Genomic DNA, 14,438 nt, shown 5'->3' with positions numbered 1-14,438 from the left:
TGGCACATCCGCCAGACGCATATGTAAAAGAATAGATAATGCAGAAATCTGACCTTTCAGAGAACAGACTGACAACCCTTTCTCGAGGCCTTCATGGAGAAAAGACAAAATTCTAGGAATCCTGACCCTACTCCAAGAGTAGCCCTTCGATTCACACCAATAAAGGTATTTATGCCATATCTTATGGTAAATCTTACGAATAACAGGCATGCGAGCCTGAAGCATGGTATCAATAACCGATTCAGAAAACGCACGCTTAGCCAGAACTAAGCGTTCAATCTCCAAGCAGTCAGCTTCAGAGAAACGAGATTTGGATGGAGGAAAGGACCCCGAGTTAGAAGGTCCTTCCTCAGAGGTAACCTCCAAGGAGGAAGAGATGACATCTTCACAAGGTCTGCATAACAGATCCTGTGAGGCTAAGCTTGTCTAGGAAAGCGAATCTCAGGAAATTATGATGATCCCTGTGGATGGGAACATCAAGATACGCGTCCTTCAGGTCTATAGTCGTCATGAACTGACCTTCTTGGACCAAGGGAAGAATGGAACGAACGGTTTCCATTTTGAAGGACGGAACCCTGAGAAACTTGTTGAGACACTTTAGGTCTAAAATGGGTCAAAAAGTTCCCTCTTTTTTTGGGAACCACAAACAGGTTTGAATAAAATCCCAGACCTTGTTCTCTTACTGGAACTGGAACAATCACTCTCAGGGAGGAAAGGTCCTAAACACACTGTAAGAATGCCTCTCTTTTTACCTGATCTGCAGATAACCTTGAGAGGAGAAATCTGCCCTTGGGAGGACGAGATTTGAATTCTATTTTGTAACCCTGAGATACTATGTCCACAGCCCAAGGATCTGGGACATCTCGTATCCAAAAAAGGGAAAGTCTGCCCCCACCTAATCCAATCCCAGACTGGGGGCAGATCCTTCATGCTGACTTAGTCTCAGCTGAGGGTTTCTTTGATTGCTTCCCCTTGTTCCAAGACTGATAGGTTCTCCAAGAAGTCCTAGACTACTCCTGCTTAGAGGAGGGAGAGGAAGGCTTTGGACCTTTGAAGTTATGAAAGGAACGAAAATTACTTTGACGTCCTTTAGGTCTATTCTTCTTGTCTTGTGGTAGTAAGGACCCCTTTCCACCCGTAATTTCAGAAATTATTTCTGCCAGACTAGGACCAAACAAGGAGCTTGGTCTTGGAGGTAAAATCAGCTGACCAAGATTTTAGCCACGGAGCCCTCCGGGCTAGAACAGTGAAGCCAGACATCTTGGCTCCCAGTCTAATAACTTGCATGTTAGCATCAGAGATAAAGGAGTTTGCTAGTTTGAGAGCCTTAATCCTATCTTGTATCTCCTCCAACGGAGTCTCTTCTAAAATCAATTCAAAGCATCCCACCAATAAGATGCTGCACTTGCTACTGTGGCAATACAAACTGCAGGTTGCCATTGAAGACCTTGATCAACATACTACATCTTCAAATAAGTCTCCAGCTTTTTGTCCATGGGATCCTTAAAGGAACAGCTATCCTCAATAGGGATCCTAGTTCTCTTAGCCAGGGTAGAAAAAGCCCCTTCTACCTTAGGCACCGTGCGCCATAAATGTCTAATGAAGTCAGCAACAGGAAACATCTTTTTAAAGACGGGAGACGGGGAGAAAGATATCCCTGGCTTCTCCCATTCCTGTGTAATAATCTCCGTCACGCGGTCTGGAACAGGAAACACTTCCCCAGAGGAAAGAACATCATAGTATTTGTTAAGCTTACTAGATTTCTTAGGGTTGACAGCGACAGGAGAGTCAGAGTCATCCAAAGTAGCCAGTACCTCCTTTAATAGTAAACAAAGGTGTTCAAGCTTAAATCTGAAGTTTACTTCTTCAGCATCAGACAAAGGAATTATATTGTCCGAATCTGAGAGTTCACCCTCAGAGGCTACTGAGGTATCCTCCTCATCAGACTTATGAGGGAGGGCAACCTGCTTAGCAGCAGACAGGACAGACACCTTACACTTTGAAAAAATGTTAGATTTCCTCTTGCGCTTCCCCATCATGGGACAAGTAGATAAAGCCGCTGATACTGCAGAGGATATATGTGCAGCAAAATCTGATCGCAAATAAACTCCTCCAGGAGGCTGAGAGGAACTGCAGGGCACTGTATGTGAAGCCGTGGAGGCTTGGGATGTTAGAGGAGAAAGCTGTGGCATAGGCTGAACAGCATCATCCTGAGAGACATTAGGCTCAGAAACAAAAAGTTTATCTTTACATTTCAAAGTCTTTTCTAAACATGAAGATATATAGGTATAGGTAACACAATTTTGGCCTCAAGGCACAAACATTTATCCATAGGAGCAGACTCCTGTTCCATGTCCAAAGGTAAAATAATTCCCAATAATTAAAGGAATTACTGATATATGAAAATGACACTCACTTTAAGAGAAAAAAAACGTTTAATCTCCTCAGAGCAATATTCAAAACAAATAAAAAGGCACCTCTACACCTCAGGCAGACTGAGGTGCCCTACCTTAACCTTCAATTCCCAAATTGTTAGGCAAGCAGCTGTACATCGATCAAAAAAACGATCCGACACCAAGAAGCTGTCAAAAATGACGCCGACCCGCTCAGGAACTCAGTCGGGTGAGGGAGGGGTCACATGACCGGCAGAAAAAGAAACTGCGCAGCAATAACTAAAAGCACGCGTTTCTAGCAGCAACTGCCTAGTAAAAACTTGATACAACAAAGTAGAGCCCAACAATCACATTTCCTAATAAATAAAAGTTCCAATAAACTGAAACGTATATATAGAAAGCCTCAGAGAAAACATCCCATAACCGCATGGAAAGTTAACCCCTTAGTCTCCACACATAAAGTGCCTGCACCCTGCCCAAATAAATTCTTCCTAAAGGATTAATTATGTCCCAATAATTACTGCAGGAAAATCTTCTCAAGTGCAAGTCTCCAATGCCTAGATGACAAAAGCACTTACGTGCAAATCCAGCTGTTCGGCAGGAAGACAGCTCACATATTCTGCTATGTGAAGAACATTGGAATTTGAAATATTTATATTTATTATTATAATGTCGGGTTAGCGCACAAGCGGCAGCGCAAAATACTGCTCCACTCGTAATCTAGCCAAAAGTGTGAAAGTTATTTTAGGGCTGGTCTTCTATGCATTTCTGCCAAGTAAACCACAGCAATCAACCGATCTCCAATGGCTCAAACTAAATTATTTACCCATCAGTGATTCAGCATAACCTTTTTTTTTAAATTTTAAATTAAAAACTTTTATCTGGCGCAGAGCTTGTTTAATGCTGGGAAGTGGTATCCTGGGGGTTGGGATAACACTCTAGTCCATGGTGTCCCACACAAGCACATTACTCACAATCAAGACTGGAAATAGTGCACTTGAGTAGCACTCCTGTCCCTGATTTGAGTGAATAATAATAATGAACTCACATTCAGGACCAAAAAGTTTTTATTCAAAAAAGATTTACTTAAAACATAACTTTTATTGGACAATAACTATAAAATCAATATGTGTATGTGTGTGCTTTAAAAACACATAGGAACTGGATTGTAAATATTGGCTAATGGTCAATTTGGCAACCTAGTTATACTGTTATAAGGGGCACCTCTAAGGGGTCCCGCTTTATTTATATATATATAGGTGCTTGTTTATATTTTGTATCATACGCTAGGGGTGGATTGGGGTGTTTCACAATGAGTTCACACCTAGGTGCTGTATATGGCACTTACTGGGTTTGTGGTTAGGCTAGTCAAATGTATAATTCAGGTTTTGCATATGGGATGTCTGATATAATAGTTGTCAAATTGACTTTTTCCAGACCTTCTACTCCGGTCTGGTTTAGTATATTTGACTTCAGACTCTCTGGTAATATGATAAATTATACGTTGATTATTAGGCTTCTGTAAGTGCCCTAATATCTCATAGAATACTTTTAGACTTTATGTCTTATGGGTAGAGATATATAAGCCAGGAATTAAATTGGAGTATCTTTTACAACTTGTTAAGGCATGTAATACTGATGGTGCCTAGAGGTCTTTGTCACTTTTATTTCAAGTGCAGTCAGTTAATAATAATACCAATGGGTTTGATAGCAGATTTTGTTGGAATAATTATAATACTAGCTTCCAATTGGTACATAGGGTCTACGTTATGCCTTATTTACAGCTGTAAGACATATACATTTTAGGATGAAGGATTGAATTTACTTGATTAAACTGGAATTTGCTTGGTGCAATATATTTTTCTTTCTTTTCTTTGTATATTATGTATCAATTTCTGGTTTTGATATCTATTAACATATATGATCTGAAATGACCTGTTATTTAATCCACAACTTAGGGTGTTTAGTGTAAAATTTCAGATTTTAAGTCTTGTATTTGACTGTTGTAAAACTGTAATGATTTTATTTTTTAATTTTTTAATTTTTTAAAATTCTTTATTTTTGTATAGGCGATTTAGTGATTGCCTTATTTTGGCAAGTGTGCTTACAGGTTAAGTCTGTATGACATCACCTGACATTCACCTCATAAATGTGGCTTAATTCAGATTACCCACATACAATAGCCTTTATCTGTTTAGCTGTTTTTGAATTAAAGATACATTACTATTACAGCTAAATCTTGCAGTAATTGTTTGTGCGTGTTATAACTGGTCTAGGTAGCTGTTTAGCTTATATGTTAATTTTTTGAAAAAATGGGAAAAGAAGAAACTGTATCTTGAGAGAGAGTCCTTATTTTGGCCTTGTTGGTAATAAATTTAATCTAAATTCCAGTTCAAGTTTGTGTGTCCTTTACACCTATTATGTCACTGGCATGTAGCACAATTGTCAGAATACCATAGGGGTCAGTGTACGATTACTTGAATACAATATGCTTAATTAAGTTTGTAGTTAGCATTGACTTGATATCATATAGCACTCGTACTGTTTGGAATGCTATATGCTGAAATAGCGTGATACGAGTCTTGTAGTGATTCTCAAACAGTATCTGTAGCCAATGTGACTATATATATATACATTGATCTTTGCCGGATTGCCAACTTGTAGAATTAAGTAAGTTGTGAAATCACACACAAACAATATCTATTAGAGTTAGGTGTCGGCTTGTTTAGTAAATCGGAAGAAGTATCTTATTTAGCCCTCTGTTGTCTGTAGTTTGCGCTTCTACAGTTTACCTAACCACTTTTACTTATTCGCTATCCCCAAATTATCTCCCCCCTTCCTGGCGTGTCACCGAATTACAGAGTGTAATTCTGACCGTTCCGGTCAATGCGCTATGTTTGAGAAAGCCGAAATAGAAACGGCGAAACATGTCAGGGGGGGGTATAGTCTAACAAACACCCCAATCAGTTGTTTTTTTAATGGCATAGGAACTGGTTTCACAATTTACTTAATTTTATAAGTTGGCAATCCAGCAAAGATCAATATATATATATAGTCACATTGGCTAAAAAGCAAACATAGCGCATTGACCGGAACGGTCAGAATTACACTCTGTAATTCGGTGACACGCCAGGAAGGGGGGAGATAATTTGGGGATAGCGAATAAGTAAAAGTGGTTAGGTAAACTGTAGAAGCGCAAACTACAGACAACAGAGGGCTAAATAAGATACTTCTTCCGATTTACTAAACAAGCCGACACCTAACTCTAATAGATATTGTTTGTGTGTGATTTCACAACTTACTTAATTCTACAAGTTGGCAATCCGGCAAAGATCAATGTATATATATATAGTCACATTGGCTACAGATACTGTTTGAGAATCACTACAAGACTCGTATCACGCTATTTCAGCATATAGCATTCCAAACAGTACGAGTGCTATATGATATCAAGTCAATGCTAACTACAAACTTAATTAAGCATATTGTATTCAAGTAATCGTACACTGACCCCTATGGTATTCTAACAATTGTGCTACATGCCAGTGACATAATAGGTGTAAAGGACACACAAACTTGAACTGGAATTTAGATTAAATTTATTACCAACAAGGCCAAAATAAGGCCTCTCTCAAGATACAGTTTCTTCTTTTCCCATTTTTTCAAAAAATTAACATATAAGCTAAACAGCTACCTAGACCAGTTATAACACGCACAAACAATTACTGCAAGATTTAGCTGTAATAGTAATGTATCTTTAATTCAAAAACAGCTAAACAGATAAAGGCTATTGTATGTGGGTAATCTGAATTAAGCCACATTTATGAGGTGAATGTCAGGTGATGTCATACAGACTTAATCTGTAAGCACACTTGCCAAAATAAGGCAATCACTAAATCGCCTATACAAAAATAAAGAATTTTAAAAAATTAAAAAATAAAAAAATAAAATCATTACAGTTTTACAACAGTCAAATACAAGACTTAAAATCTGAAATTTTACACTAAACACCCTAAGTTGTGGATTAAATAACATGTCATTTCAGATCATATATGTTAATAGATATCAAAACCAGAAATTGATATATAATATACAAAGAAAAGAAAGAAAAATATATTGCACCAAGCAAATTCCAGTTTAATCAAGTAAATTCAATCCTTCATCCTAAAATGTATATGTCTTACAGCTGTAAATAAGGCATAACGTAGACCCTATGTACCAATTGGAAGCTAGTATTATAATTATTCCAACAAAATCTGCTATCAAACCCATTGGTATTATTATTAACTGACTGCACTTGAAATAAAAGTGACAAAGACCTCTAGGCACCATCAGTATTACATGCCTTAACAAGTTGTAAAAGATACTCCAATTTAATTCCTGGCTTATATATCTCTACCCATAAGACATAAAGTCTAAAAGTATTCTATGAGATATTAGGGCACTTACAGAAGCCTAATAATCAACGTATAATTTATCATATTACCAGAGAGTCTGAAGTCAAATATACTAAACCAGACCGGAGTAGAAGGTCTGGAAAAAGTCAATTTGACAACTATTATATCAGACATCCCATATGCAAAACCTGAATTATACATTTGACTAGCCTAACCACAAACCCAGTAAGTGCCATATACAGCACCTAGGTGTGAACTCATTGTGAAACACCCCAATCCACCCCTAGCGTATGATACAAAATATAAACAAGCACCTATATATATATAAATAAAGCGGGACCCCTTAGAGGTGCCCCTTATAACAGTATAACTAGGTTGCCAAATTGACCATTAGCCAATATTTACAATCCAGTTCCTATGTGTTTTTAAAGCACACACATACACATATTGATTTTATAGTTATTGTCCAATAAAAGTTATGTTTTAAGTAAATCTTTATTGAATAAAAACTTTTTGGTCCTGAATGTGAGTTCATTATTATTATTCACTCAAATCAGGGACGGGAGTGCTACTCAAGTGCACTATTTCCAGTCTTGATCCCTTCTTTTGGGCTCTAGACTCTATCCTAAAAGTTGTTCTTGTGCACAAGCACCCCAGCTCACCACAAGCTACACTATTAAGATTGATATACATTCAGATTTGAACGCGTGTACAGATATATGCATATGCATAGATAAATATATACGTACACAAACACATATTAATCTAATCTAATTCGAGCAACCCTGTATTAACATTAGTGTAGTGCTAGTGCCATTTTCTCTTTTTCTCAACATTACTCACAATGTTTACAAAAGATGGGGACAGTATAAGAGGCACAAGGTTAAAATCTTGTTGCCATGGCAACCTGATGCTCAGTATTGGTCAAGCCCTGGAATTAACAATAAAAGGGCAACAAGTGGCATTCAATGTACTTCACATCTTTATATCTGAATGAGTAAAAATGTGTTCTTCTAAAAGTTAGTAATTAAAGGCATTGTTTAAAAAGACGAGTTAAATAACATTGTACAAGTCCAATAAAAAATGCTTCTTGAATTGTTTGCCAGAAAGATTTAACTACAGAGTATTATGGAACAGCATGAAACCATTTACTGAGAGCACAGGCAGAAACATGCAGTGTGTCCTACATATAAGAGGAAAACAGATAAAAGCATTTAGGGCTCTAAGGACCACCCTGTATGACTAAGTTTTCTGAAAACTGGCAACTTTTTTTTTAATTTTTTTTTTTTTAAATAGATCTCTGGTCCCTACTAAGCAGCAGTGGAGAGGACTGTCTGTATTTAACAGTGAATGGGGTTAAACACCGGTATTATGGTAAAGCCCTCAAGATATATAATCTGATTAAAAAAATAAAAATAAAAAAAATTATATATATATATATAAAAATACATACACACAGTTATGTGATATTTTTTTTGCTTACATATCTCTAATTGGAACTAAACTAGCTTTAGATATGATGTTTTTCATAGATTTTTAAACAGTACCTGATTATCTTGTAAAGTAAAAACTGTATACATTTTGATGCAAAATCTGGAATAATAGTCTCATGATTTTGTTCAAATTTTATACTGGGGGTTCCTTTCCACATTCTTAAGGGTGCACCTTGGTGAGTGTTGCATAAAACTGGTCATATTAGTCTGTATCTGTTGCTAAAATTACAAAATTTTTCTCTGTGTATACACAGTTTAAAGCTATAAAATATACTTATATACATTCCTGATCTTACCTTCAGCCCAAGTCTTTTTCTCATAAATGTCTTCTATTGCATCAGCCACACGCTTCATTTTGCTTTCAAGCTTTGTCTGTACCAGGTGAAACTCCTCTTTGGAAGCCAGATGGTCTCCAGCAGTTTCCAGCATTGCTTGTAAAAAACACTTTCCTTCACAAAGAACATTATCAACTGCCAGTTTAAAAAACTGAAGGTAGTCTAGATAAGCCTTGACTTGGTCCTGGTGTGTCCCAAGTGTAAGGTGAGTGGTAAACACTTCGCCATCATCCTTCAATTTACACGGTTCAGAATCTTCCATTTCCTCCACATTATCTGTTGTTGGTGTTAATGGTGCACTCTCTTCATTTTCCTCTGGCGCACCCTCTTCATTTTCCTCTGGTTGAAAAGAGATTAATTGTTGTAAAAATTTAACTCCGCATATGTCACACTGTGTACGGTCAACATCTGCCTTCTTGAATGTATCTGGAATGGATTCTTCAGCTTCCATTTGCCTCTTCATGTGTTGGTGATGCGCCCGTTTCCATTTTATACAGAAGCAGACAAGGAGAAGGACCTCATTAAGCTGACGCATAGCAGACTGCTTCTGTTGCACTTGTGAAGCCAGAGCTACAAGTGGATCAACTATGTCATTTTCTTGAGAGTCTTCTTGGTAGCTATTTTTTTGGGTGGGATATAATTGTGTACAGAGTACTGAGTTTGATCAAACTTTCTGAAAGAAAGCATATCATTATAGAGAATTCCATACACTGGTCTTTTGCCATAATTGGCAACCTGACTCCAACGGCACTCTGCTAGACGCTCATCATCTCTTTGAATCAGAAGGCTTTGGAGAATGGTACAAACATCTTCTGTACTGCTTGCATCAGCAACTTGATTCACAACATGAACAAGTCTATTAGGCACTCTTGATGGAAAATTGGCCTTCATGTGCTCAAGTTTTGTCTGAATTACTGGAAAATGTTTCCACAAAGTATAACTAGATTCTTCTTCAAGAACTCCTTCAACATTCACCATCATCACCAAGCAGAACACAATTGTTCTCTCGGCTTCACCTGAAGAAATACAGTCTATGTCATTGAATGCATCAAGAATGACATTGAATTGTTCTTCTTCTTCACCACATAGAACTTTGGCAAGGTAGAACAGATGATGTTTGAATTGTCTTGTGGCATGCTTCAAATCTTTTGGTGCATATTCCCACCAAATTGAGTGTGTATCTATTCGTCCATTTTTGATTAAGTTCCTTCCAAACATGAACTCCCAATGATAGAGTAAGGAAATGTAACTTTTTGGGAGTAAAACCCTAATGTTAGAGTAAAGGCGCATCAATACAGCAGAGCAAAGGATAAACTGAAACTCCAGTAGCATGATTGTATTTGCAATGCTTGGAATCAGTGGCTCAATACATTTCTTGATGAAAACATTCATAAATCTGAAAAAATATCTTTTGCACTCCTCTGGATTTTTTTTAATATACAGTTGTTCTACTGCACTTTGAAGAAGTCGAAAATAATGTATGTGTGTCTCCTTTATAGGACCATTGGTTGTGTCAGGCAGCAACATTGCAAATCTTCCTTCAAGTAGTATTTTTTCCCGTTTCTTTTCTTTTTTATTGATGTATTCCTTGTTATATTGCCATTCTTGGGCAGCAACCAATGATTCTAGTTTTTTGGGATAACCTGAAGACAAGGTGAAAACATACATTGCCTTTAGCCAGAGGTCAGTTGATTCTCTTCTTTGTTTTGTGTCTTTTTGATCAAAAAGTAATTCAATGTATTTATTCAGCATGGTCTTACATGGTTCTGGGAACCTTATACGCATATCCTGGAATTTTGCGCACACTACATTGTTTTCTGAAAGGATCCTTAAATGAAAATGCTTTGGAAAACACAAATTTGAAAGGGAATCACACAATCGAAAAACATTCAAATTTAGGAGGTCTTGGAGTTCACTTGAGACTTCTTTTGAAAATAGTTTTTTTGCTTCAAACATCAATCCACAGATAGTTATTAAATTTTTTTTAGAGAAAAGCATCTGTCTAAGCTCATATCGATGCACAGGTTGGTGATAATCTGTGCAATTTTCATCTTCACAATTTAGACCTACGATATACTTTGGACAAATGTCTGGGTAAACATTTCTAAGCATTTTTGCAGAAATGTCACAAAACCTTTTTAGAAGATAATTTTCTACCAACATATTGACATCCTCAATTGCCAAACAATACACAGTGTTACTGCTTTTTATGTCATTATTCTCAATGGTTTCTTCTGCAGTCTTTAAAATTCTAGCACCTTCGTGCAGAAGGATAGAGTACTGGTGTCCATTGATTTGCACAAACCCCAAAAAATCAAAACAAGACTTGATCATTTCCCTCTCTGCATTGCTTTTGGTTGCTTTTAATGCTTTGACCAAGTCTATCAGAGACAGTAATCCTGATGAAGCCATTCGAATTACTGATGAATCAGACTCCTCATAATTTATACACTCAAACAGTGCTTCAACTACACCAGGGATGTGGGACAATTTAAAAAATGTATTAAGGGAGTTTTTGATCATCTCAAAATCTCTCTCTACAATTCCTTGAAGAAGAATTGTCTCAGCAACAGCTGCTTGATTCTGTGATTTTTCAAAGAGTTGAATGGCCTCAGGGAGAACAGTTAATAGGTCAGTATCTTCACTGCTTTCCACAATAGCACGACGTGCTACAGCAAGTAAGCATGACGCTCTGAATGGATTTTGAGTTGTTAAGTCTGCAGCTTCCAATAGTTTTCCATGCTCCCTCATCAAAACAGCAGCATCTTCACTTTGGCCTTTACTTTTAAGCAGCTCAGCTGCTTCACTCCACAGCTTACGTGTTTTCAGAAAGTACAGTTGGTCTTCTATGTCAAGTTTTGACAAAACATCATTCATTTTCTTCAAATTTTTATTATGGAAATAATCTGCTGCTGCTTCCAAATACAACTGATTGGATGTATATTGAAGTTGTACATCTGGTAGCTTCTTTTTGAGTCTGTAAAAAAACAAAAAAACAAAATTAATGTTTACCTGATAAATTATTTTCTTTTGGAATGATGACAGTCCATAGAGCTCCATAACATGTGGGATATATTTCTTGCTACTAGGAGGAGGACAAGAACATGCACAATATCTTAAATTCCCTCCCATCTCTCCTCAGTTTAACGCATAGCCGAGCAGAGAGTAGGAAACAGATAGGTAGGAAAGACAAAAGCAGGGTCTATAGAGGTACAAATTAAAACTGACACCCAAAAAATAGAAAAGGGTGGATCCTATGGACTACCATCATTTTAAAAGAAAATAATTTATCAGGAAATCCTACATTTTGATTTCATTTCTATAATGATGATAGTCTATAGAGCTTCATAACATGTGGGATTAATACCCAAGCAGATAGTCTATGTCAATGGGTGGGACATTTTTCTGGCAGTTCCTATTTATCAGACACTACGGCGTGAAGGACTTCCCTGCCAAAAGCCTCTTGTGAAGAAGCGAAAACCTCAAGTCAGTAACATTTCGAAAAGGTATCCAGAGAAGACCATGTTGCAGCTTAGCATATCTGCTCCAAAGATGTTTATTTTAGAAAGCCCAGGAAGTTGCAACTAATCTGCAGTCAGGATTTATCAAGCAGCAGTCTCTACCCTCTTCTCCAACTCTTAAGTGGAAAATTTCAAATCTCCCCAGTCTCATTGACAGCTTCTGCATGCTCGCGATTGGCTGTGCACGGGCAGGGGGCGGGATTGCTGAATTCCACTAGCGGATTGCTGCCCGTCAGAGGCGAGCTGGGGCGGATATGTACGCTTGAAAAATCAAGCCCCAAGTAAGCCTTGTGAATTACCTGTTTGAGCCAAGAAGCCAAAGATACAGTAGTAGCTTTTGCCTTTTACAAGTCCCAGAGTAATGAACAAACAAGCTGGAAGATTGTCTGAATTCCTTGGTAGCTTGAAGATGAAACTTCAATGCTCTAACTACATTAAGATAATGTAAAAGTTGTTCCTTTAGAATTACCAGGATCTGGACACAAAGAAGGAACAACAATCTCCTGAGAAGCTTGCTAACAGATAAAAGTTTGATATCAATTAAATGCATCGGCTCAAATGGAGAACCTTGCAGAACAGAAAAAAATAGATTTAAAATCCAGGGCGGAGAAACGTCTCACAACTGGCCAAATTCTTACTAGCGCCTGGACAAAAGTCTGAATGTCAGGAAGCTAAGCTAACTTTCTATTAAAGAGAACAGATAAAGCAGAAATTTGACCTTTTAGGGAGCTAGAAGACAAACCCTTGCCAAGGCCATCTAGTAAAAACGGAAGAATTCTAGGAATCCTAAAATCAATACCAAGAAAAACATATGGAAGAGCACCATTCAAAGCATGCCCTCCAAACCTTGTAATACATTTGTTGGGTAACTGGTTTTCTGGCTTGAATCAGTGTGTCAATAACTGAATCAGAGAAACCTCTATGTTTTAAAACTAGGCGTTCAACCTCCACTCCGTTAAACTTAGAGATTTGAGATCCTGATTGAAACGAGGCCCTTGAGACAATAAATCTTGGAAGAAGCCATGGAGGAGATGAGGACATCTGCACTAGACCGCATACCATGTTCTGCAGGGCCAGCCTGGAGCAATCAAGATTACCAAAGAGGACTCCTGTTTTACTTGAGGAATTACTCTAAAACAAAAAAGAAAAAACAGAGGAAGCAGGTATGCTAGATGAAAAATTCATGGATACACCAAGTCATTTATCATTTGAGCCTTTGGATCTATTGATCTTGCACAATATCATGGAAGTTTATATTGGAAGATCTATGTTTGGTAGACGCCATTTGATCACTAATTGATCAAAAATCCCTCTCCAGGATTAACCAATTGACAGCTGTTCACAGCTGGTATATGAACTGCTGATAGGAAACATTCCTCTCTGCCCAAGACAGACTCTGAAACACTTCCTATTTATGTAGGTCACCGCCGTGATATTGTCAGACTAGAATCTGGAAAACTTTTCCTCTTTTAGAAGGGACCAGGATTGAAGAGCCCCAAGCCTGATGAATTGATCGGAGTTCCAGAATGTTGATTGGTAACCTCGACTCCTGCGCTCTTTGAGAATTCCAGACCTCGCTCCAGCCTGAGAGACTGGTGTCTGATGTCACACTATAGCCCATAATGGTCGAAGGAAGGATGCCCCAAGGATCAAAGATGGAACTTTTATCCATCGAGAGAGATAAACAGATAGACAGATAAATCCAGAGCAATCTGCAGTTCCAATTCCAGATAATCCTTTGACCACTGATTGAGCATAGATAGTTGAAGGGTGGCAAGTGGAGATGGGCAAATGGAAACGCGTCCGAAACTGCAACTATAACACCCACTACCTCCATGCATTGCGCTACTGATCGAAACTAAGCAAGTTGCAGGGACAGACATGCCTTCTGAAGTTTTATTCTGCGTGATTAAGTAGAATACACATATTAGGACTGAAGCTATAATGACACCCTTGTAGCAGGAGTTAAAAAACTCTTTGGAACATTGATTCTCCAATGTGGCCTTAGAGAAACGATATTAGCCTTTGAGTATGAGCAATAGCTAGAGGCAGGGAAGGGGCCTGCACTAAGATATTGTCCAGATAAGGGGCAAATGAGATACCCTGAGCCCTGATCACCGCCAACAATGCTCCTTTGTGAAGATACGAGGAGCTGTATGTAGTGTTTGTCTAGGAATGCAAACCTTAGGAATTGATGGTGATCTTTGTGGATAGAGATGTGCAGGTATGCATCCTTTAGGTTTGTAGTAGACATGAATTGACCCTGTTAGATTAAGGGTAAAATTGTGCGAATGGTGTC

The 14,438-nt window shown here is 37.9% G+C and overlaps 1 protein-coding gene across 1 annotated transcript in view; it reads right to left on the bottom strand.

Annotated features, from left to right (window-relative positions):
• Window positions 1-14,438, bottom strand: part of LOC128661537 (TPR and ankyrin repeat-containing protein 1-like) — a 148,164-nt gene that overhangs the window by 40,093 nt on the left and 93,633 nt on the right. Inside the window, 2 exon segments of the mRNA XM_053715783.1 lie at window positions 8,580-9,243; window positions 9,246-11,595. Of these exon segments, the coding sequence (XP_053571758.1) occupies window positions 8,580-9,243; window positions 9,246-11,595 (3,014 nt within the window).

Source organism: Bombina bombina, chromosome 5 (genome assembly GCF_027579735.1).
Source record: "Bombina bombina isolate aBomBom1 chromosome 5, aBomBom1.pri, whole genome shotgun sequence".
NCBI lineage: Eukaryota > Metazoa > Chordata > Amphibia > Anura > Bombinatoridae > Bombina > Bombina bombina.
The sequence above is the reverse complement of the archived record's forward strand: the minus strand, read 5'-3'. Positions and strand labels throughout refer to the sequence as shown.